Genomic DNA, 25,691 nt, shown 5'->3' with positions numbered 1-25,691 from the left:
TTAATATTCCCTTTCTAATATTAATAAAGCCTTTAATATTACCAGGGAACCTGTTGAATCTACATCAAATTCATCTTTTGCATAAGCCTAATATAACAAAGGATAGCCTATCAGCGGAAATTAACACTTCACAACACTTTGTAACTTAGGAAGGAAACCTTAACTTCATTTAAATTATGTTTTTTCCCGAAAAGTCTAGACTCTAGCCTCCTCTACAGTTATAATTAATGGATGAATTATTGAAAAACCTTTCACTCCAAGTTTGTTCAATGCCTATAGTCTTAGATTGGTCTACAAGGGAGATTACAAAAAAGAAAATGAGTAAAAAGAAAGAAAAAAAAAGCTCTTATGTCTTGCCATCACTGAAGAGCCAAATTGTCCCACGTTTTATCTCGTCTTTCATTAGACAAGTGCTGCTTTCATTCAGATCCTTGCAGTCATGTTCATTCCTTAACTCAGGTTCTCTCCTGTTCACAAAAAGCTAAAGTAGCCCTGCAGGCTGCACTGGGAGGAAAACTGGAGCAGGCAACTTGAGGATTTGGAGAGTTGCCTAAATGTGAAGTGACAGGAGAGAGCTCTCGGCTCTTCGTGGGACGCCAGCAAACTGGCGCCCAAGTCCGCCTTAATTAACAGATCCATGCACTTCATCAAAAACCTGGGCTGTATTCAAAAGATGGATAATAGAGGAGCGAATGAGTCAGCCAGCCATCCAGAAGTTCAGACACATTTAGAGAATGTTTTGAATGTCACTTGTGGGAATAGGCCTATATGGCATGACGATCATCACCTGTATATTCTTCTTCTTTTATTTCATTCTCCAATATCGTAGTATAATATGTAAAAAAAAAAAAAAATACACAAAAATGCCATAGTATAGTATGTCATAGTATAGTATTTCGAAAAAAAAAATCGTGTTATTGTCACAAGAAAACCTTTTGTATTTGGGATTCAAACTGTTAAACTTTTTCCAGATGATGGCATCCTCCAAATTAAAACATCTCTAATGAATGCTGTCATAATCACAATTTATTACACCCTTGCGTCAATGTATTTTCAATTGACTGCATTCTATATACATAATTAATTTCTAATTATTATTATTATTATTATTAATAATAATAATAATAATAATTTGCATTTCATATATGGAGATTTCACACAAAATAAACAAAGAAAATATATAAATCAAAAATACAGTAATAGTAATAATAATAATGATACATTTTATTCTCATTCTTATTAATAGGTATTATAATATATTAAGATATATATATAAAAAACAAAGTTGATAAAATACTTTAATAATCATTCATTCATGCTGTGCTACTACTTATTAATGTTGTTATGCATGCTGCTGTCTAACCCACTAAAATCCCACTATGTCCCTGTAGTGTGAGCGGTAGAAACCACGCCCAGCCTGTGTGTAATTGGTAGGGACAGTGAAGATATTTGGCTCATTAGTGTGGCGTGCCGGAGAGGAGAGGACAGACGTGTGACAGAGTAAAAACACCATCTTTTTTTATCACCCTCTTGGTCCACATTCCTCGGTGCCACTGCAGTTTTTAACCAGCTTTGCGCATGCATGGTGCCAAAGTGGATCTAGACTGCAAAAAAAGGACCATCATTGCATCTCAATATCTTGACTGGAGACTTCTGGACATTTGATCTCTTGGTCATGCTACAAAACTCACAAACTCTCCAAAAAGGTTGTTGCAATTTGCGCGCCTGCAGCAGCAGCAGCAGCAAGTGAGACTTTATGTAGTATCGACCTGTCAGATCAGATGCCCCGATGAGAGATCCAGTCGACACAGCAGCGGCTGCCATGGCTTACCACCCTTTCCAAGCTCATCGACCAGGTGCCTTGCCCTTGTCAGCCTTCTTTACCGCCGCTCAGCCATCGTTTTTCCCCGCCGCGCTCTCTTTCCCAGACGTCGCCGCCTCCCTGGTCGAGCCTCTGCCGGAGCGCGCCGCCTCTGACGCGGGGCTTTTACGCACGGCTCTGGGTCAACAGCGGCAGCAGCAGCCGGTTCATCCGCCGCGGTCCTTTAAGAGCCTGCAGGCGGACGAAGAAGGGCTGGAAGACGACCCAAAAGTCACGCTGGAGTCAAAGACTTTATGGAATGAATTTCACAAAATGGGAACTGAGATGGTTATTACAAAATCAGGAAGGTAGGTTATCCTTAGAACATTTAAAAAAAATTAAATTATCATCACATTTAATTCATGATGTCTAATTATCTTTTGATATGTTTAGATATATTTTCTTTTCTTCTGTACTGTTTTTTTTGTATGTATTTCATTGTTTTTATTGGATTGTTTGGATGTGTTTTTGGTTAGGTTTTTCCTGCACATTTTGTGTACTTCTTGTTTTGTTTTTTTCATTGACTGGATTTTGTGAAGTTTTATATATGTGCAAATAAATAAAGAAAAAAGAAAAAATAGGTGAATGTGAATATTGAAAGTGCCATTATGGGACGTAAAGTCATGGGTGTTTAAATGCCATCATTTTATTCTAAGTTATAACTTGTTTTTATTATTATGGGATTGATTTTTAGGGATTTAGCTGCTGTTTGTAATTTTTTAAGAAGCCAATACATCAGTCCTTCTGATCAGGGCCCTTTGATCACTTATAGTTCCAGGGATCCAGTTCAATCAATGCTCAATTAGCCAACTATAATAAAAAAAAAAAAATTAGACTATTCAATTTTTCCATCATCCAAACTAATTTTTTTTTATATATTAACGAAAAAATTCTCTAATGCATGCAAAAAAGTCCAAATTAAAGATTCGAATTAATTCTCTCTCTGCCACAGGAGGATGTTCCCGGCTTTCAAAGTGCGTGTAGACGGGCTGGTTGAAACAGCAAAGTACATCCTGCTGATGGACATCGTCGCTGTTGATGACTGCCGCTACAAGTTTCACAACTCCCGCTGGGTGGTGGCGGGAAAAGCTGACCCGGAGATGCCAAAGCGCATGTACATCCACCCGGACAGCCCGTCCAAAGGAGAGCAGTGGATGAGCAAGCCAGTCGCTTTCCATAAACTCAAACTCACCAATAATATTTCGGATAAGCATGGATTTGTAAGTATCCTATAGCAATTATTCTATCTTTAATTATTGCAGTATTAATTTATTTTTAAATTGAACTTCTATGAGTCATTCTAGTAAATTATGTAATTTACTCTCCACACCATTCATATTCTTTCTTTGTATTCATTTTTTCCCAGACAATTTTGAATTCGATGCATAAATACCAACCCAGATTTCATATTGTGAGAGCCAACGACATAATGAAGCTTCCCTACAGCACCTTCCGGACTTATGTTTTCCCGGAGACAGAGTTCATTGCTGTCACTGCTTATCAGAATGAAAAGGTAACCTCCATCCTCCCTCCCTCCACACCCACTCCTAATCTAGTCATATGCATGCATTATACACCAGATGCCCCTGGCAATGATTTTGCAGTGATGTGGATTTTATTTGTATGTCAAATTAAGAGAGAAACATGGTGCCTATTGCGATGGTTTGGAAAGGTCAATTTTAAGGTCATATAGGGCCTAAAAAAGAGGCTCCATCATTAGTGCCACATATGAGCTTTGTGGATGCTGTGCAAGGATCTCTATTTTTGCCCCTTGCTGATTTTTTCCTTTTCTTTATAAGATTACACAGCTAAAAATCGACAACAATCCCTTCGCCAAAGGATTCAGAGACACTGGAAATGGGAGGCGAGAAAAGAGGTATTTGTTTTGCCATCATGATTCATCATAATATTAAAGGGCATATACCCATATGGGTATATATGTTGACCTAATCTGAATTTGTGATCCTGCAGGAGTAAGCAGTTAACTGTTTCTTCAATGCACGAGAACCAAAGCAAAGCGGACTGTGCTGATTCTGATGACTCGTGTGAACAGCCCAGTACCAGTGATCCGTTTTATTCTCCTCGGGAGCTGGTGAGCAGCCCTCTGATGTCCACACCAACCTGTCAAGGTGGGTTAACTAGCAGTCTATTATGTCATTAAACTGACTCTATGACAATGTTTCAATGAACCCACATAGTTTTTTTAATAGGACTAAGTGTTAAACGTGCAGTCACTAAACATCATTCTTCCTTATCAAAATCTGGCGCCTACATTGCCCACAATGCAACTCGACCACCAATGGTTTGGTGGAGATTTGGGTGTGTCCCAATCGAAGCTGACTCATGCAACATCCTTTAGGCAATTAATCAGATTTCAAGCAGCTCCCTCTGGAGCCACAAAGATTTTTTTATGAAACTTTTCTTTACATATGCACATATTAAATCAGAATTCAAATGTGGATCTTAAAGGGGACATACCATGAAAAACTCACTTTTTAAGTGCTTGTGCACATACATCTGGGTATCTGGAGTGCATATCAACCCACAAAATGTGAAATAATACCCTTCTGAGTATCTCCACCCACGGCTTGAGAACTACCTTTGCAAAGGTGCACCATATTTTTCTCAAAAGCCAATCAGAGCAGACTGGGCTTTTTCAGGAGGGGGGCTTAAAGAGACAAACGCTAAAACGGTTTCAGACAGAGGGTGAATACAGGTATATTCAGACAGACAGTATGAGATAAACAATGTATGTGAAAATGAATTAGTAAGTAAAAAGTATTTATAAAGCGCTTGTCACAGACATACATCACAAAGTGATTGACAAGATCAATATGCAAACATACAAGAAAGAGCTCGGTAACTCTTCATTTTACAGGTCTGCAAATTTCATAGTAATTAGGTGATAATTAGCGAGTAACCTATTTGAAAGTTCTTTGGAATTACTGCAAAATTACCCCAATATTTACCTCAACATTTATCAAAAATTACTTTGTTTCGCTGTCTTGACTTGAGACTTGACTCTGGACTTATTATCATTATTTTATATCTATTATAAACATTATTTGATAATTATATTCCGCTATTTCCCAATAAGCAGTAATAAATAGCTGGTAATTTATATAGTACATTTCCAGGAAAAGAATACAAAGTTAATTGATATGCTTTATTTCCATGTCTGCTGGTAAATAGATTATAATTAGCATAATAACTTATTTTAAATTTCTTAAAAAAACTCCCTGAATCGTTAAATCAGCTACCAGGTTACATTTTTGTAGACGATAAGTCACACAATGTGCCTGATCAGAAGTGTCTTCTATTAGTTTTGGTTTTCCACCTCCAATGAAGAGCAGCGCACATCCGCTTCTCAAGCCTAAGGGCCCTATTTTAACGATTATCTACTATTTTAGCATATCATTTTTAAATCATGTTTATAATAAAGTAATTTTTGATAAATGAGGTAAATATTGGGGTAATTTGGCAGTAATTCCAAAGAAATTTCAAATAGGTTACTTGCTAATTATCACCTAATTATCATGAAATTTGCGGACCTATAAAATGAAGTGTCACCAAGAGCTCATATAAAAGGAGGTGACCACACAAGCCACGTGGTTAAGAAATCAACAAATAAAACACAATACATAGAGAAATGCATTGTTAGACCTAAGAGAGTGAGCTGATGAATAGGGGTAAAGTAGTTCAGCCATATATGCAGTCTCACCGTGTAATGCTCTGTAAGTGAGAGTGAGAATTTTAAAGTGGATCCTATATGCTACAGGGAGCCAATGAAGAGATCTGAGTATAGGTGATTTGTAATCCATGAGTAATCCATGACAGTGTGACAGTGAGCCAGCATGCATAATAGCAGGACCCTGACACTGAAGCAGCTAAAATGAAATCCAGCCTTCATTCATTTTATTATTTACACCTGTGCTTTTCTTACTGTGACACATCAAAATGTGTTCCGTGAAAAAGACCCTATTGTTGGCTTTCTGACGTGTTAACTACGGTCACTGGAGATGATGCCTTCTGAGAAGATAAGATGGGCGTTACAAATATGTACTACAGTAACAAAACAAATCTTAACACTCGGGGTCTACATACTAGCTCTTTTCATTAGCTTTCAACCACATATCATGGTCTTCATCAGCTAGTAAGATTGTTGTTTTGTCCTGTTTTCAAAGTCAACAATAAACTTTCACTAATGAGGTGGCCAGAAAACACAATAGGGGGAAAATTGTGTACTGTATGACTCAATCTGGCAAAACAAAATATAGCTTTGCTTTAATGAATCCACTGTTCAAGTGCCTTGAGGTTAGTCACACATGAACACTGTCTCGTTCATGGCTCAAGATGTTTGCACTAAGTCATCTCCGTCCCCACTGTGTTCTAATCATAGACTGTAAGATGGATGACGTGACAGCTCTCCAAAAGTGAAGCCAAAACATCTTGATTGCCCCCTGGTGGCTGGCTGCAGTATAGGTCATAAATCCCCTTTATGTTAGCGGATGGGGCATGGGCCAAACTAAAAAGTCAAAGTACATGTCAAATAATTTTTTCCTGAAAATGGTTTCTGTCACTTTAAGTAGTTCTTATCACGCTGATGTATGTTCAAATGTTAATTTTTCTGATAAGTTTGGGTTTAATTAGTTATTTGATGCTATAAAAAGGGGCTGAGACGTCGTGGTTGACAGCTGTGATTATCTCTCTCTAACAAGCTGCAGCCGTGCATGGCTCACGATCGGTTCGGACCTCGATACCGCTGATCCACTGCCCGATCACTACACCGCAGATTCTGGCTCTAAATGACGTCAAAATCTCAAGATGGCAGCTCCCGTATCTGGGATATTTTGGCTTCACTTTTGTGCAGTGGGAGGAAGTAGAGACGCGTCATCTATCTATATATATACGGTCTACGGTTCTAATAAGGGCACAAGGCAGAACTACGCTTGTTTTACTTTTAACTGCACATAAATTTAATGAATCTAATGTTTTTTTCCCCCCCAGATGACAACAATATTGGAAGTGATTCAGATATCGATCTACAAGATGAGGACATTGCTGAAGCAAGCTGTTCCAGGACTGAACATGTGTCTACTTTGAGACAGAAGAGCGATGAGATACCGTGGAACCAGCCTGCTCTCAGTAGGAGCGACGACAATCAGGACACAACAAAAGAGAGGACAGTGTTTAGGACATCAGATGATTTGTACTCTACAGAGATGGATTCTTCAAAAAAGCACATGAGCGAAATCAAAGACGGTGCCCCGCTTATGACATCGCAAACGCAGAGCTCCTTGTCCCTCGGCTCTGGTCACCTTCAGACTTTGGATTTCTCGAGTGCGCACAGTCAACAGTTTCTCAAGCTCGGAGCACCTTTGTTGTTTCATCCGGGACAGTTATCGGTGAAGCCAGATGGTGTGGGACATCTGTTGTCTTCTTTGCCTGGAGTAGAAAACGGAGGCCTGTCTTCTCAGAGCATCACCTGTCCATCTCCCTTCATGTTTCACCTGTCGCAGCACATGCTGGCATCTCAGGTAAGGTTCAGCAGGAGCACGCTATTCCTTATATCACACATATTCTTATAATGACCAGATATCGGAGGCTCAGGATGTTGGCTCCTTAAAGGATCCATTCACATGTATTTCCTCACAAAAACATCTGCCACTACTCCATCAAAGCACTTAAAGATTCCATTGAAGGTGTCATTACAAAAAACATGGGTATAGTGATGGTATCTTTATAGTCCCTCTAGGAAAAAGTTAAAAAAAATATTTTTGTAAATTGGGTGAACTGACCCTTTAAATTGTACTGTATATGTTTTAGTCCTGGATGAAGTAATGTTATCAGCCTCCAGCCAATAAGATCATGCTCGTTATGAGCTTTAAATACTTCAAATTCAATGTTTAAAAAATTATGAAATGCAATTGTTGTATGTTTCAGATTATACAATTAAGATAATTATACTTTTGGGAATAAAATGTGGGTTAATACAGTCCTTGATCGCCAAATTGACCAAGCAACCATTAAACAAGAAGTGCAGTGGGGTCTTAAAAGAAGAAGAAGACATACTTTATTTATCCCCGAGGGGAAATTAAATTTTTTCCAGTCCATTGTTATTTTTACACATTAGCCCGAAATAAACACACATGCACAAACAGGACCTACGCACATGCATTAATGGAGTTATATCAGAGCGAGGGGGCAGTCCATTGACAGGCGCCCCAAGCAGTTGGGGGGTCTTAGCGACCTTCCTTCCAATATTCCTCTAATGAAAGAACAGTTTTCTTTATAAAAAAGTGCTTGCAAAAGAAGTAAAGAAGAAAACTCATGTGATATCATTGAGTGGAAAGACTGATTCGAAAGTTGTTAATAAATTTCTTAATGGCCCAACAATGCAAAACTCTCTCTGCTGGACGAGGTGATGGAATGGTGAAAGAAATCTGAATTGACAAATGTTACACTCCGCAAATCTGCAAGGTCAATTTGTTGCCGCAGTGCAAGCCTCAAATAATATGGCATTTTCCCAGTAAGCAACCTCCGGTTCTGAAAAGTGAAGCCAATACTGAAGTGCCTTAAACTTGCATTCTTTTTAATAGCCAGCAGGGGGCGACTCCTCTGGTTGAAAAAAGATTGTCAGATTGTATGGAAGTCTATGAGAAAATGAGCCTACCTCTCACTTGATTTATTACCTCAGTAAAGATTGTAAACATGAGTTTATGGTCTCTATCGCTAGTTTCAAGTCTTCTTCAATACAGCATGATATTCATTTAGTAAATTATAGTCCCATTTAGAGTCAAATAGACAATAAAGCAGGGTATGCTTTAGGGCGTGTCTACCTTGTGATTGACAGGTCACTACCACAGCGTCGTCCGGTCTGGGTGTTCATGTTCATGAAAGTTAATTGTAACACTTTGGTCGCCTAAAAATTTCTTATTCAGCGTTCGGTTGTACTTAGCTCCACCCTCTAGTGTCACTTTTGGTTGCAAAAAACCAAGATGGCGATGGCCAAAGCCAAGATGGCGACAGCCAAAATGCTAAACTCAAGGCTTCGAAAAGGCCGTCCATAAACCAATGGGTGAAGTCACAGCGACTACGTCCACTTCTTATATAAAGTCTATGCATTTTCCACACCATTAGGCCTATGCTAATCCAGGCCAGTAGTTCCCTACCTACAAGGGGTCAAGAGAAGAATCTTAGGGGGTGCAAGATGATTACTAGGGTAGGAAATAATAGAAGAAAAAACACACATTTCTGCTAATTTTTCTGAATTTTTCTCTATAATACCACTCCTAAGCTGAGCTCACAACTCAGACATGCAATCTGTGACGAGGGGACACAAACAGAAATGGCTTCACAATCAGTTTGAGCAACTGTGCTTGTTTCCCAAAAAGTCTGAACATCAGAAAATCGATGGTGTTTAACAATTAACAATCTTATTCTTTCGCACAGGGAATCTCGCTGTCACCCTTCGGAGGACTGTTCTCCTATCCATACGGCTACATGGCAGCGCCAGCACTCCCCACCTGTTCTGCGACCTCCACGCTGGCCAGAAACCACTGTTTCCGCAGCTCTCGGCCCTGGTTGCGATTCAGCCCCTATCAGATCCCCACCACCTCGGTCACCTCAGGCCAAAACCTACTGACAACCAGATCGCCTGGCAGTACAAACTCACAGTCTGAGGTGTCCAAATCTGGGGGCAGCAGAGAGTCGAGCCCAGTGTCTGACAATCACAGTCACAAAACCAAGGCCAAGCAGAAGACTGCTTCACCGAAAAACATTAATGAACTACCAAACACGCATAATCCGGTTAGAGGACTTCCTCCACAATAGACTCTCCTGTATGTTGTTTTTCATCCTACACGTGGTGGATACCGAGTGACACAAACAAGTTTATGAAGTTGCACATAATAATCACCTTAAATACATATTTTGTCAGAAACTGCATGTGTTGCTGCTATTCAAGTTGTCATTATATCATCAATAAAGCTGCCTAATAAACACTGATTTGGTGATTTACAGGTCAAAAGACACTAGGCTTAATTATATTTATCAGTGTGAAGGAGGTTCTCACGACATGTTGATATATAGTCATTTGAAACAACCATTAAAGGTGCAGTGTGTAGGATCTGGCGACATCTAGCGGTGAGGTTGCAGATTGCAACCGACTGAAACTTCTCCCGTCTGCCAAGCGTGTAGGAGAACTACGGTGGCAGATGCGAAAAAGCGAATGGCCCTATCTGGAACTTCTTAAATCTTAAACTTAAAAGTTTTAAGTCTTTTATATGTTACACACTGTTCCTTTAAATGCAACCTAGATGTCTAAACAAATCTTTGACTGATTCAACCAAATTTTGCCGAGTTCTAGACATCTGGGTGTCTTTTTGATTTGCAAAAACACCAAATCAATGCTTACTGGACATTCTATAGTAATACAAAAAACTATTAAAAATATGTTCATTTGAATTCCTTTGGGGGGAAACGAGCTAAGCAAAACTCAATGCCCAAAGTGGAATGCTTTACAGCAGGACAATAATGTGCTTTAAAAATGAATAAAACACTCCTTTATTCTGTATGATGGTGTAAATATTTTGTTCTAGTTTTCACATACTGTATAAAACATGACAAATCAAAGCCTTCTGAGACTGAATACTGTAACTGATCACTGTTAAACCTGCCATTGAGATATGAGGAAACCACCTGTTCACAGTTTCACATGTACCAAAGCCGCACCATGAACTTGGAGGGAAAAACTCAGGATTTCGTTTTGTTTTTTTTAAACCAGCACTTAAGAAAAATGTCTTCAGTAATCTGGCAGGTTGTCTGCCAAATTATTCAGGTGAATTGTTTTTCCACAATTTAAATAAAGATGTTCACATTTCATGCAGTTGTCTTGATATGTTTATATAGTATCGTTGATGTTACATTGCACATTAAATATCCAGATGTCTAGTATGAGAAACAGGTCAGATATCACATTACCTCTGCTGTCGCATCACTATGTACATCTTAAATAAGATAACTCACCATAATTTGTGATTGATTTCTCCACACAAGCTAACCCAACCAAGTATAGCGCATTGTCATGGATGGTGCTTAAAACAGAGGTAATTAAAGGTCTAGACTCTAACAGCTAAGCATTTGTCTTTCTTTTGTGTTAATAAATACTATATGAAGCTGAAAAATACTGAAGCATAGATCAGTAATCATTTGTCATTATTTTATGTTATAGACCAGGCGACCTTGGGTGCCACCATTGGCACGCGGTAGCTTAACCAATGGCACACTAGCAATAAGTGTGCAAGGGAGTTTTTGTAAATGTTGAAGTGCTCTCATATGCATGCCAGATTAGCACAGCCATTGGCAGTTGTGCAGCCTGTTATTTACGGTAGTTTGATTGATTTTTTTTACAACCCACATTCCACAAAGACCCACCCTACACTGCCTCTAAGTTTGGTTGGATTAATGCTATGCATGTTGCCTATATGGATGGAATAAAATTACAGATCCGTTGGAGATTAAAATTTTGATGAGGTGTCATAATTAAATGTAATGTTAACTTTAATGTTGACGTGGCACACTGATTAACAAAAACAAATTATATATAAAAGGTTGTTGGCCACTAGACCATCAAAGATCAATGTCTACAAAGCTACACAGACGTGTCAAGAGTTGGACTGGATTCAAGAGCTGGATTCAATGAAACCAGCTCATCCGGCGTGGATCAGGATCTGTCTGGATGTTAGGCCTATAATCCTTTAAGTTAATTTGACTAAACTAAATTTCGATTGTACTTCCGAATACTGTTTTGGCAAGATCAGCCCTCGTGCTTTTCTTTTCTGGCCTGTCCTCAATTTTCCATGTTTGTTAGGAGTATGGCACCGTGGCCCTGGCTGACCTTCTAACCAAATTACTCACTCTCATCATCTGACAGTTAAATGCATTGTAAGGCAAAGATTGATGGGAACCTAATGATCTTAATTCTGCAGTAATGGTTTTGGAAAGCAATCTTAGGATAGTACATCTTGGCACTGCTGCTCCCACTCTCCAAGAATCAATAATAGCAAGTGAATTAAAAATGTGTCACTTAAGTATTTAATTTTTGGGGGGGAATTGCAGCTTCATATTATCGCTTGTTGAAGCTTCGCAGCAAGCTAAAAGTGGCTCTGTGCAACAGCTGCTGCTGCTGCTGCTGCCATGCCCTTGGCCATAGCAATGGTGGCTGAGCAATAAAGGTGAATGAGCGGTCCTGTGCACTTCATTCCATATGCATGAGTGCAGCTCACTGCTTGCCGGGGCAATTCCCAAAACATCTCTGCTTGTGACAGCAAAGCTACACTTGAGTTGCTAATCTGCTCTGCTCGTACATCTGCTCAAGCTGCACAGAAAAATACTTTTTTTTTCTGAATACAGAAATTAAATATTGATTCATGTGGTCGATGTAGGATGTTTTGTTGAAATATTTCTTGGGTATTTAGAAGTATATGACCTTTCCACACACTTGAGCTTTCACACAAGTTTGCTAACAGTGTATAAGTGCATATTTTATATGTTCATGTATATAGGGCTCACAAAGATTAACACATTTTATCCGAACATTAAAGGTTCTCTTTATGGGATTCAGAGCATTAATATAGCAGCAAACCACTATTTGCTATGTAAAGATATAGTGGCGGACTTAGGCTGTTTTAGGGGTAGGGGCGAAAATGAATGAATAAATAAATAGGTCACCAGCTGCATGCTGTGAGGCACCAGCACAGAACGTTTTCTAGCATGTGGGCAGCCTATATGGCACTGCATCAAATTTTCTCCATTTATTCCACTATTAGTGAACTGCATATTGTTTTCTCTACTGGAATGGTACCATAGAGGGCACTTCATCATGTTTTATCTACATAAGGGTATCCAAGAGGGCACTTTTGCTTTGTTTCCTTGAAACATGGGGGCACTGTTAGCTGTGAACCACTGGCTCAGCCGTCGGCATGTTGAGAGCTATGCGGAGGCAATAGAAATGCTCTGAATTCCCCTTTAAATGACTAGTGTGTAACAATTAGGGAGATCTACTTGCAGAAATGGAATATGATATTAATAAGTATGTTTTCTTTAGCGCATAGTCACCTGATAATAAGAATCGTTGTGTTTTCGTTTGCTTAGCCGTTTATATCTACATAGGGAGCGAGTCCTCTCAACGGAGTCCGCCATGTTGCACCGCCATGTTTCAACAGTATAGCCCAGAACGGACAAACCAAACTTTGTTAACTTTTCCTGTTCGGCCCGGAGTCGATAACGTTATTCGCTCTTGTCACCGCCACTCTCTCTCTCTCTCTCTTCATCACTCACTTCCCACGTACAGACACACTCTACGCACTGGCTCTGCTCCAAATGGCTCTAGAGAGGGACATTTGCGTTTTTGCGACGGCTACCATAGCTCTCCGACATGCTTGGGTCATGGGAGAGGCTTCAGTTGGTTGCAATCTCCTCACCTCACCACGAGATACCGCCAGATCCTACACATTGGACCTTTAAGAGGAGATAAGGAACGGCTACAATAGGCCTCTGGAAGGAAATACTGCTTATATTTCAGCCTCACGTTATGAAATCTTTACTATAAGTAAACTAACAGTGGTTCACAAATATAAGAGCTGGCAGGATAACATTGTTAATTAAGGACAGGGAGAAAAACGACCCCCTGGAAAGCTTCACAGAGAGAGCAATGCAACCCTGCTGAAGGCATTAGAGCAGGGGTGCACACACTTTTTCAGCATGCGAGCTACTTATAAAATGACCAAGTCAAAATGATCTACCTACTATAAAAATGCAAAACATATATTTATTTATAAATATATTGAGTATTCTTTATATGTACAATATATGTTGGTGTACCTTGCATAACTGCATGAACCCATATTGTACAATATAACTCTGTACATTTTTTGTCATTACCTTACTCTGATGACTTGCACTGAATGGAATCAGCCAGGGATGCATAGTCCGGACAGTAGCTGCTGATAGCCAGCCTCAAGCACACTTCCAAATGATTATCAGTCAAGGTGGAACGGTATTTGGACTTAATAATCTTCATGTGGGAAAAGGCTGACTCGCATAAATAAGTGGAGCCGAATAATGCAGTCAAGGAGGTAGCACATTTCCTCATGTTGGGGTACTTTTCCTCTATGAGTAAGTTCCAGAACTGTCCATGAGCCCTGGACTTAAGCTGAATGTCAGCTTGTAGTGTCAAAATCTCATCCTCCACTCCAGATGAGTTCAGGTGAAACAGTGTTGCAATTTTTGATGCAAGTGAATCAGCCTCAGCATCTTCCCGAAAAGGGTAGCACATGAATGTAGCGACTGGCTCCAGTTAAACAAAGTCTTGAAAGCGTCTGTCAAACTCTGACAGACAGTTCTCAATCTGCTCTGATAGGCTGACGTCTATTTTTAATTATTTTTTTTTTATTTATTTTTTTAATGCCATGCGATCTACCCACACTACCTTTGCGATCGACCAGTAGATCGCGATCGACGTATTGGGCACCCCTGCATTAGAGAGTAGTGGTACATTGTGACAAAGGGTCATGTCACTTCTGGATATACAGTATAAGCTATAGTCCATTCATGTAAACTGTATAGCTGCATATGTATGCAAAGGAGATGGTTCAGGCTATATTTACACTTGGAGAAAAGGAGTGCGAGTTCACCATGGTACATTATCACAATGGATACAGCAGGGTAAATCCACCATGGTCATCATTAAGGCCGTCACACACAGCGGGTGTTAAAAGGCCGCTAGTTTTGCTGATGATGATGTCATCTATCTGCCTGACATAGCCCAGTGTGGAGGGAGAACTTTTAAAGGGAAAAGCCACAGGAAACATAAACCACAAACTGCAATGCTTGAATTATCAATGCAAACCAGTCAAATGCCCTAATAAACCCCAAATATAAGACTATTAGCACTACTAATATTTTCACTTATAAGTAAATAAAAGAAAAAAAAATGTGTTTCACTTCACATTCTATTCATTGTGGAGACAAATATTGCATCGCTTAGCTATAGTTATTCAATGGAATCAATTCACAGATATACCTCTTAAAAAGTTAATTCTGTAAGTCGTATTTCAAACGTCAGTATGATGAAGACAGCTATCATCTAAAATGTCTTTGTACTAGTTTCTCAACCATGACAAAATAACCGTGGCATGGCACTCCATAACAAAACTTTTTCACTGTACGGTAGCTGCTGGTGTGAAAAATTCAGGTGGTCTCCCAGGAGGAAAATTGATCTGAAAGATCTCCCGCTGTGCTGGGCTCCCGTCTGAACCTCTATTGTGTGCATTTTCTCCTTGGCTGAGCGTATGGCGTTAAACCGAAAGAACATCTCCCCTGGCTCAAAAACGTGGCGAGGAGGTCAACGGCAAAGTTTTGCAGACAGCAGAAGAGTACTCCCTGCAGTGCTGGATAGTTTTGGGCGGTTGTTGGGAGAGATGCACCAAAAGGAAAGGTCAACAACATCCTGCCTCACCCTGCACCCATATTCCTCTTTTTTAGGTCTAGTTGACGGGCAAGCAATAGCATAGGTGTTGGGGTAATTATCTCACATTGCATAGAAAACTTGAAAACTATTAACTCACAGATAAGTTAATATTTCAACCACAAGGTGCTGCCCATCTATAAGTGATCTGGAATGTGTCAAGAGAAGCGATACACGTTCTCAGGTCTGTAAAGCTCAGATGGGATTTATAAATTAATTATTATCCTCCGCATGACACGGTTGCATCACATATTCCTGGAAGAATACTCAGCATATTGGTGCTCTAAATCTCCTCTGAAAGTAAGTGCCGTGATAAAAAATGTCAACACAGATGGCTTAAAGGGACTAGATAGTCGTCTGTAGCATACAATATGAATAATGCTCTTAACAGGGATATCATCCAAAAGCCTGTGTTATCATGAATAAAGCACTAGAGTGGGTCTTGCGGGGACTCGGTTAGAGTGCGGATACAGAAAGGTGATGCTTGAAGTATGAATCAAATAGCTAAACCATTAAAAAAGGGGAGCAGACGGACAGTTGTGTAAAAATATGCCATAAACACTAACTATACATAGGTTTGGAAAGGGAAGGTCAACGGTGATCACTGAGATAACTTCCTCTGACTGTTTGCAGTTGTATTGTGGATTTTCTCAGCAAATGCATTCAAATTAGGGCTGTCAAAGTTAACGCAAATTTGTTTTAACGGCACTAATTTTTGGTTGGTACCAACATGTCATACTTGTCCTGAAAGAGGCTAAATAACGCGCCAAACTTGCGCTAAATTTTGGCAAGGAAAAACTGGCATGGTCATTTTCAAAAGGGGTCCCTTGACCTCGGACCTCAAGATGTGTGAATGAAAATGGGTTCTATGGGTACCCACGAGTCTGCCCTTTACAGACATGCCCACTTTATGATAATCACATGCAGTTTGGGGCAAGTCATAGTCAAGTCAGCACACTGACACACTGACAGCTGTTGTTGCCCGTTGGGCTTGAGTTTGCGATGTTATGATTTGAGCATATTTTTTATGCTAAATGCAGTACCTGTGAGGGTTTCTGGACAATATTTGTCATTGTTTTGTGTTGTTAATTGACTTCCAATCATAAATATATAGATACATTTGCATAATGCAAGCATATTTACCTACTCACGTTGATAAGATTATTAAATACTTGACAAATTTGCCTTTAATGGACATTTTAAACAGAGAAAAATTTGTGATTAATCATGGACAATCATGCTATTTATAGCGATTAAATATTTGAATTGATTGACAGCCCTAATTCAAATAGATAAAGTCTCTGTACACCCAAAAACAAATTACAAATAAGATAGAATGTTAGATAGATGAATAGCAAATATTCTTATGTCAAGTTTGTTACATGTGCTGTTCTTTGTATGGAATAAATAAATATAACAGATAATAAATACAACAGATTTCATCCCTCCCTTTAACCTATATATGGAGGAATGTCTTATACAGTATATCTCAGTTTTCTTGTTGTTAGCTTTGAGGGCCAAATATAGAAAAAAGATAAGAGTAAAAATATATAGATCTTTAATTTGTTTAATGATATTAATGCAATGTTGAACTATATGATACATAAGGCTACAATTTTAACTTTAAAAAAAACACCTGCTTGTCGAGACGGTTTGTTCTTTAATTTACTGTACTTAGAGATGGCAAACTAATGGCCTCTGAGGCCATCTAGTGGATCACAATTGCATTAACACCACATTTTTTTTTATATCACTATTCAAAGACAGTTTAGATAGTGGAATTAATCTATAAAGATATGATTGGGAAAAACTGGCACCGAGAGGTTATTTCACGCAATTTAAATCACAGTTTATGACATTGGATTCATTACAGCACTGAGCTCACATCTTTATAGTTCCCATTTTATTTAGGCCTTCTAATCGACTGTTCTGTTCTTATTTTGTGTCTTAAAACCCCTGCAGCTGAAAATATAGGCTACCATGCAACAACAAAACAGTCAGGAAATAAAAGAATGAGAAGTCTTCTTTTCGTTCCATAAGTATAAAAATCAATTGGGTGACTTATCACACCGTACTAATCTGATCCTTTGCAGCACAGGGGCTGATTTTTGGAAGCTGAGCTGGTGCAGATACAGATCCTTTCACATTTACTATTTTTGACATTTTGAAAGTAGAAATACCACAATGTAGAAATACTCTGTTACAAGTAAAAAGTGCTGCATTCAAAATTTTGCTTCAGTAAAAGTACAAAAGTAGAAGCATTAAAATATACTCAAAGTACCAAAAGTAAAATTAGCCTACTCATTATGCAGAATGGCCCATTTCAAGATAATATTATTGGATTAAAATTAGGGATGCATTAATGTGTATACGTCACATAAATGTTGCAACTGGTAGACCTCATTTCAAGATCTTCTTTATAGGCTACTGCTGGGTAGCTTATTGTGAATTCCCTCCAGGAATCAATTTGATCTTATTTTATAAGCTGCAGTGCGTAGAATTGGAGCAAATATGATTAAAAACAAATTTATAAAACGGTCGCTATATCCTGATATTAGTGCATGAGACGGGTAATCTGAAAAAAATTGTGTGCCTCTCTGTGTCCTCCGGTTTCCCCCAGTGCTCCTAACGGCATCTACAAGATTTCACAGACCGGAGGAAAACAACCAATCAGAGCCGAGCTGGAGCCTGCCGCCCAGCTGTCGTCTCTGAGCTGCTGTCAATCACTTGGGAACTCCAATCAAACTAGGCAGCGTTGATCAAATATGAATCAATATTCTGTTACTGTAATATAATATTTCCAAGCACCGCCCACTAGCCAGAGCACAGCCAATAGGAAACGCTCTCTCTGAAATGACCTGTGATTGGCCAAAGCTTTCTGTCACATGGCTAGATTTTCTAAAGCATGAAAACAGAGCCATTAGGAGGTGCAACGTCTAGTTATATCTCAGAGCACTTGAGTTACAATACGCTGAAAGGTTATTATGGAATTTTTGCCCAATGATGCCAAAAATATTCTGCCTACTGCAGCTTTAAAAAGGTACAAAATCACACCAACGGTACATAATTGTACTTTAAACAAGCTCAAGGTACAGGCAAAATGATGCAGCAAGTCGGTGATCGCAAAATCTTGATTTAAATAGAGAGTTGGGTTTATTGAAATAAAATAGATGGCCATTCAATTCTTGGTCTGCGTGGCCTAGGGATCATTTTATGAATTTCATCGATAACTTAGCTGGGTGTGCATTTTAGTGATTTCAGCTAGTGTTTACATCGCACTGTTATTATGCAAATAATAATTGAATAGTTTTAAAGAATAATGTTGCAGAATCATGATATAGTTGTTGTATTCAAATGCCAAGAGACTGACACCCTTATGTCATTAGCAGCCAGGATCAGTGTTCTGGGTTCATCCCATACACTACACTGTATCAAATAGGTTCATCAAGGTTCATCCCACATTGCTTCCTGGAAACGAAATGGCATCTGCCTGCAAGGTATAGACTCGAGGCGTTGTCCTACTGCTTTATTGTTGTCATAAATGCCTGATCAGAAGTGGTCTTGTAATTCTAACAGCGGTCTGTCAGATAAGTGTGGTTTCAAGCACATGCGATAACAAAGACCTGAAACTGTGAAACGTTTTCTGCGGACAAAACACACGTGAGGTGTCAGACATCAGCAGTGTTGTGCGGCAGACAGACAGCACATGCTAGAAGAGAGACAACCTCTTCCGGGACCCGCCCCTCCCATCACCCTCTTAGACCCGCCCATAAAGTCGCTCTTGAATCTGATTGGTTCTTTGCGAACGACACCTTCATAGATCTAGGCGAAATAGATAGAAAAGAATCTTGAATCTTGAATTAATCTTTTTTGCAGTACACGCAGTGGAAGTCTAGTGCGTTTTGCTCATGAAATCACAGCTAACTTTATTCTTTTTTCCCTTCAGCTTCACTTTGTGAATTGTTTTAGTGTTAGGGTTAGCTTTTCACACATTTGATATTGTTTTAATAATTTCATTTAACACAACACAAAAGAGGGACTTTATATGCATAGTTGGGAACGTTGCTATTTCTACAACACTTGTCGAATGGTTAAATAATGTGTAAGGAAAACAAAATAATAATAGTAAATGAGTCTGGTCATTTTGTTTCAGCTGAAGAAGAAGGTGTATTTCTTTTAACTCCACTATTTCTCTTTATTTAACACTATGTATTATACATAATATAACATATATAATACATATATATACATAATATATAATATTAATACTATTTTTATTTAACTTCCCACAAACCTTTTTCCCACATACCATTTAACACTATGTATCATACATAATATAACATATATAATACATAATATATATATATATATATATATATATATATATATATATATATATATATATATATACACACACAATGTATAATATTAATACTATTTTTATTTTACTTCCCACATACCATTTAACACTATGTATCATACATAATATGACATATATAAAACATAATATATATGTATATATATATATATACACAATATATAATATTAATACTATTTTTATTTTACTTTCCACATACCATTTAACACTATGTATCATACATAATATAAAATATATAATACATAATATATGTATATATATATATATATATATATTTATATACACAATACATAATATGAATACTATTTTTATTGTACTTCCCACATACCTTTTGCTGCAGCCATCTTGGGGTGTGAAGCAGAATCCATCCATAGTGTGGCGTCTTTTCTACTTTACTCTATTTCTATAGCGGAAGTTGCGGTCAGAGGTCAACGTCCAGGAGTAACCTGCCTACTGCGCATCATCACATCATCACATCACCCCACTCTCTGCTGTTAAACCGTCTGCTACCGCATCATGATGTGATTTGTTTCTTTCATCATCACTGGAACACAGAGATGTCTGACAGACAGACACAACTAATTCATTGATCTTTTGGACTCAACTTTTTTTCAGGATTACGTTTCGGTGCATCTCCCACGGTGAGTCGACATGTTTATCTCACATTAGTCCTCCTCTCTGTGGTTTAGTTCCGCTCACTCTGCAGTACAGCGCACCTGCAGACAGACAGTCACTGTATTAGAGCCACTAACTGTGGCATTATAACTGTATTAGCTGCTGTCGGTAAGCTATAGCTAACACCTAGGTTATTAGCAGCTTATCTGTGGCTGCTGGTGAGTTTATATGAAGCTAGCTTTCACTTGACAACTACGTTATTAGTTAACTCAACGCTGACAGGAGCTAGCTAGGAAGCACTTTATCAGCTACGACATTAAATAATATGGTTTTAGTCAGAAGTTTCGCTCTGTTAAATGCAGCTTTCGGTATCGTTGTGTGATGTTCTCCTGGCTCACGGTTGCAGTGGGTCTGGCTGCAGTGCTTGGCTTGTTTTTCTGGTCCCGCAAGCAGCTAAAGCTAGGTAGGTAAGGTGTGCCATACCTGGGAGTCGGCCACCTGCCGAGACAACTTTATTGTATCAACGTAAAGGAATAGATGGACTTGTATTTATATAGCGCTTTTCTAGTCTTCCAACCACTCAAAGCTCTTTACACTACATATCAACATTCACACACAGATGTCAGAGGCTGCCAACTTTGCCCATCAGGTTCTAATCTAAATACTCATTCACACACCGATGGCTATGCCTTCGGGAACAATTTGGGGTTAAGTGTCTTGCTCAAGGCGGGGATCGATCATCCGACCTTCCGATTTGGTGGACAACCTGCTCTACCCTCTGAGCCACAGAAACTGTCAGGTTGGACAGCAGCACATCTCGATGTTTCCATAGTGGTGTTAATTAACATTGTATATAGCACGTCCTTAGTAACTTATTAAACGAGGAAGTGAAGGAGAAGACTACTAGAATACTAGAGGAGTTACTGTTAGTCTTTTCAGTTAAATGGGCCCTGAAATCAATGTATGCAACATCGAGTTGTAGTCATACGACTGTCTCGTTGCATTACATTGGCTACAAGTGTTCTTTTGTTTCTTTCTATTGGCAGTAGGGCAGTAGGGTGATATGGAGAAAAAATAAAATATCACAATATTTTTCTTTACCAATTACCTCGATATATCAGTATTGCGACGATATTTCACAAACTATTTACACAACGTTATTTTTGATAAATAACCATCAGTAATGTGGATATAATCACTAAGTGGGTAAAGGCAAATAACAGAGCAGTTAGAACAGTCTGGTAAGTTCAGAAAATGACATCATTTTACTGTAATGTAGCCTTTAAAACCAAGATTCAAGATTCAAGATGTTTATTGTCAAGGTACAATCGTGTGAAATGCTTTTTGCTGGGAAGCTCCATTAAAATAATAAGTTATATTACAATTATAAAAGGAAATACTTTGTACAAGGGCATATTAAGAACATATACAGGCATATTAAGAACATATACATTAAGAACATATACAGTATAAGATATATTTTTGTGTGAGAAGGTGTCGTATGAATTATCTATTTAAAACCAGAAACACTTATGGCATATTATGATAAACAAAAAAAGACAATATCTATTCTCATATCAAAATATCAATTTAATATCAATATATTGCCCAGTCCTAAGTAGCAGGCACACTTTATCTCACATGCAGGCAGGATTTATACATGTTTTATAGACTGTTTAATATATGCTTTTCACAGGATAATCAGTGTTTTTATATGGGGGTTGCAGTTATTTGGGGCTGAAACAATGCTTCATATGCTTCTGGCTGTGTGGTTAACTGATGACAGTGTCATTATTTAATCCCTTCTTGCATTCTGACCTACAACTGTTTGGGCATGTTCAATAATGGCACGTTTTTGCAGAGCCTGCACAAAATGTACTGATGCTCCCGGAGTGAGTCCAAGTTTTGCAATATCAGTTCGAGATACTTCAGATTATGTAACCCACTTTTGCAATATGACAAACAGAATCACGGCGCTCTTGTGACACACACTGTACCATGATATTTGGACTCCATATCGCCTTTATAACTGTTTGCTGCCACTGTTTTGTCTCTTTCCTGCAGTATTTGCAGCCTGTTCGTGTCGTCCAGCCATGGCACAGCAGGACGGTGCTGCCAAGAAGAACCCAGCCATCGCAGCGTTGAACTCTCACTTCATCGTGGGATCGGTGTCGGAGGAGAACTCGGAGGATGAGATCCCCGGGAAGCCTGACTTGCAGTTGGAGGAGAAGGAGACTCGCTCCTCGTCGCCGTCCTCTGATAGCTCGAGCAGCACGTTTGAAATGGGATTCGACCACATTGATGGGCCCATACAGAATCTGAGGTCAGAATGCAAACCTGGTCTGGTTTTTACTGTTATGATTAGTTCAGGTATTCTAAAGTGTGTCTTTTCTCAGGCATGCAGACCAATTTTGATCAAGATGGTATCATGTTTACTTGGAAAATATTACTGGTTCTTTAGGGTTTAAGAAAATCACTGTTTCAATTGAAGCTTTTCTGGATGATTTACTTTTGTTCCGTCGTTTGTAAATTGTACCCATAGTGATGCATACATTTACATATTACGGAAGACATTAATCTAGCAGCCTCAAATCCCATTATTTCTGAGTGGCTTGCAAATACAACACAGGGAATTTGCATCTTCAAATGCTGTCTCTATGAGACTACTCCTGTAGTACAAATGACACTCTGTTCAAACTATGTACTACTGGGTAGACCGTTCTACAGCACATGTGAAAAAAATGTGGTTTCACTAGCTGTACACTGCTAAAGGCTTTCTTTGTGTTGTGAGTCTGGGTGGTAGGCCTGGAAAGTAGGCATAGACTTCAGAAACGTTGGTTTGGGAAAGTTGAAAAAATGTTTACACACAGAAATTTCCAATCCGACGGCCGAAAAGGAGCTTTTCAGCACTGACAGAACTTCATTTAAAAGCTTGCAGCAGTCTTTAGTCCGTCTGCCGGCCCCAGTTTTCTTTTACTGGGCTGCCTAGACCTTGCATTTCACTGTCGCTTTCACAGCGGCTTGTGAAATCACATTTTCCTCTAAAGCCTCACAGAAGATTTGAGATTCAAATGAGATACACGTGCTGATGTACACTATCTTCTCTCATAGACATGCTTTTTTCTCCTTTCGTTAAAAACAGATTTTATACATGTTTATCTGTAAATTTGGTCTGTAAATATTGTCAGGAAAGTTTGATTTTGCTTGCAGCTTGCACATTTTAGAATCACATTATCTACTGTACACAAGATATGGGGGTCATTGCTTTGCCCAGTCTGGTTTTGTCTGATCAGTTTCATGGGGACAAACAGGGACGAGAGAAGTTGGGCTTTAGCTGAAAGAACTTGGGACAGCTGTTTTAAAACTGGAAATACTGGACGGGGGTGTCTGCCAAAGCACAATGTAAACATATTTTGAGGACTGTAAAGTGTCCTGCTATGCACAATATGTTCTGCTCTCTCTGTGTGGCTATACTGTAAGCTTCTTAAAGATATTGTTTGACCCTTTTATTTTTTGCTTTTCTAACACTTTCCAAAATCATTCCTATCATTCATCATAAGTACATGTTCTGATTGATTAAGCTGTAACTCACCGACAAGCTATAACATTTAAGATAAGAGACAGTAGTCACATCCTCTGCTCCTTAGACCAGTCAGCTTCTTATCAATATGAGGTGATATCAGTGACTTTTTTATGTTCTGGGCTATAAACATAAACCGTTTTTAAAGCACCGCTGCTGCCGAAACACTCGCACAACAGTTTGCCCCTGGGAGTTTAATATCTAAATTCTCGTCTTGTGTTTTGCACACTGGAAAAAAATGAGTTATCTGCTTGTTATTATAGCTACATAACACACTGTTCTTTCCGAAACTGGAGGTGTCATATGAATGGCTGTCTCATGCATTCCTTGTATTTCTTAAAACAGGCCGAGCATGTCAGGGCTGCACCTGGTGAAGCAGGGCAGAGACCGGCGGCGTATTGATCTCCAGAGGGACTTCACCGTGGCTTCTCCTGCTGAGTTCGTCACCCGCTTTGGCGGCAACAAGGTCATCGAGAAGGTGATGATTTTTTTATTTAGCACAACTTCTTTAATGATGAAAAACAAACCAGTGAAGAACTCTAAAACAGAACAAATTGTGCGTTTGCATCACACAGCCCCACGAAAATGTAATTACTATCTGTGACAAGATAAGATCAGCCAATACCTAGTGAAGTATTTCAACTTATGTGTGCAAATCAACATTGATAACTAAACTATTTTGCTTCTCCAGGTGCTCATCGCCAACAATGGCATTGCAGCGGTCAAATGCATGCGCTCCATCCGCCGCTGGGCCTATGAGATGTTTCGCAATGAAAGGGCAATCCGCTTTGTTGTGATGGTGACCCCGGAGGACCTGAAGGCCAACGCAGGTGAGCTTTAGTTTGATATGTCAAGGCAAAACACACACCCTCAGCTCTTTTGCAGTGCATCCAAACACCTTAGCTAATTCACAAGACAGTGCACTGGCACCCAGTGAGGGATTTTGTAGATGTGACTCCAGCAACATGGGGAAAAACAAAGAGGTTTTCTGTGGTTCTGTCTTTCTCAGAGTACATCAAAATGGCAGATCATTACGTGCCGGTGCCGGGAGGAACTAATAACAACAACTACGCCAATGTCGAGCTCATTCTGGACATTGCTAAACGCATACCTGTTCAGGTACGACCTCACACTTACTATATCTATAGTTTTCCCACAGTAATTTACACTTGTATCATTGATTGAATACTCGTTGTCATTCTCTCGGTTCTTACAGGCAGTGTGGGCTGGATGGGGTCATGCCTCCGAGAACCCCAAACTACCAGAGCTGCTTCACAAGAATGGCATTGCTTTCATGGGTAAGAGAAGCTTCTTACGTTGTCTATCCCTTTGACCCTTCACATCATCAGTCCACTCAATTAAAATGCTTTTTTTTCCAGGTCCCCCAAGTCAAGCTATGTGGGCTCTAGGAGACAAGATTGCCTCGTCTATCGTGGCTCAGACAGCTGGCATTCCAACCCTTCCCTGGAGCGGCGAAGGTAGGGTGCAGTTTGTGTCGGGTCCAAACATAGTCTTTTGTTAAGGCTGTTTAGGATCAGATTTAAACTTCATGTAGTAGCAGAGGTGTGGACTTGAGTCACAAATTTAATGGCTTTAGACTCGACTTGAAAAAAATAAAAAAGACTTGCATCTTGACTTGGACTTTAACACCAGTGACTCGTGACTTCGCTTGGACTTGAGCCTTTTGACTTGAAAATACGTGATACCTTCGCCAAAGCCCAAAGATTAA

The 25,691-nt window shown here is 39.2% G+C and overlaps 2 protein-coding genes across 7 annotated transcripts in view; both read left to right on the top strand.

Annotated features, from left to right (window-relative positions):
* The first annotated feature begins 1,789 nt into the window (after positions 1–1,789).
* On the top strand, positions 1,790–10,542 carry LOC141752902 (T-box transcription factor TBX2b-like). Its single transcript, XM_074611156.1, has 7 exons — positions 1,790–2,169; positions 2,814–3,081; positions 3,228–3,374; positions 3,661–3,737; positions 3,833–3,990; positions 6,869–7,398; positions 9,314–10,542. The coding sequence occupies exons 1-7, from the start codon at positions 1,790–1,792 to the stop codon at positions 9,692–9,694; spliced, it is 1,941 nt and encodes a 646-aa protein (XP_074467257.1). The 3' UTR covers positions 9,695–10,542.
* Positions 10,543–20,197: 9,655 nt separating this feature from the next.
* The window catches only part of acaca (acetyl-CoA carboxylase alpha), a 44,535-nt gene continuing 39,041 nt past the window's right edge, over positions 20,198–25,691 (top strand). For 5 of the 6 annotated variants that reach the window (XM_074611871.1, XM_074611872.1, XM_074611870.1 and 2 more), the window contains exons 1-7: positions 20,692–20,845; positions 22,447–22,705; positions 24,308–24,440; positions 24,654–24,792; positions 24,972–25,081; positions 25,179–25,260; positions 25,342–25,440. In XM_074611871.1, coding sequence (XP_074467972.1) covers positions 20,764–20,845; positions 22,447–22,705; positions 24,308–24,440; positions 24,654–24,792; positions 24,972–25,081; positions 25,179–25,260; positions 25,342–25,440 — 904 coding nt within the window. In that variant the 5' untranslated portion in view covers positions 20,692–20,763. Of the gene's footprint in view, positions 20,409–20,691; positions 20,846–22,446; positions 22,706–24,307; positions 24,441–24,653; positions 24,793–24,971; positions 25,082–25,178; positions 25,261–25,341; positions 25,441–25,691 lie in introns of those variants that run through there. The other variant, XM_074611873.1, reaches the window with a different exon arrangement.

The sequence above is a fragment of the Sebastes fasciatus genome, chromosome 16 (genome assembly GCF_043250625.1).
Source record: "Sebastes fasciatus isolate fSebFas1 chromosome 16, fSebFas1.pri, whole genome shotgun sequence".
Classification (NCBI taxonomy): domain Eukaryota; kingdom Metazoa; phylum Chordata; class Actinopteri; order Perciformes; family Sebastidae; genus Sebastes; species Sebastes fasciatus.
This window is presented reverse-complemented; position numbering and strand designations above follow the sequence as displayed.

Excerpts from the sequence above, each read along its gene's own strand:
- LOC141752902 (XM_074611156.1), top strand. The coding sequence starts at position 1,790 with ATGAGAGATCCAGTCGACACAGCAGCGGCTGCCATGGCTTACCACCCT. Across the intron at positions 2,170-2,813 it reads GTTATTACAAAATCAGGAAG|GAGGATGTTCCCGGCTTTCA; the intron begins GTAGGTTATCCT and ends TCTCTGCCACAG. Across the intron at positions 3,375-3,660 it reads CTGCTTATCAGAATGAAAAG|ATTACACAGCTAAAAATCGA; the intron begins GTAACCTCCATC and ends TTTCTTTATAAG.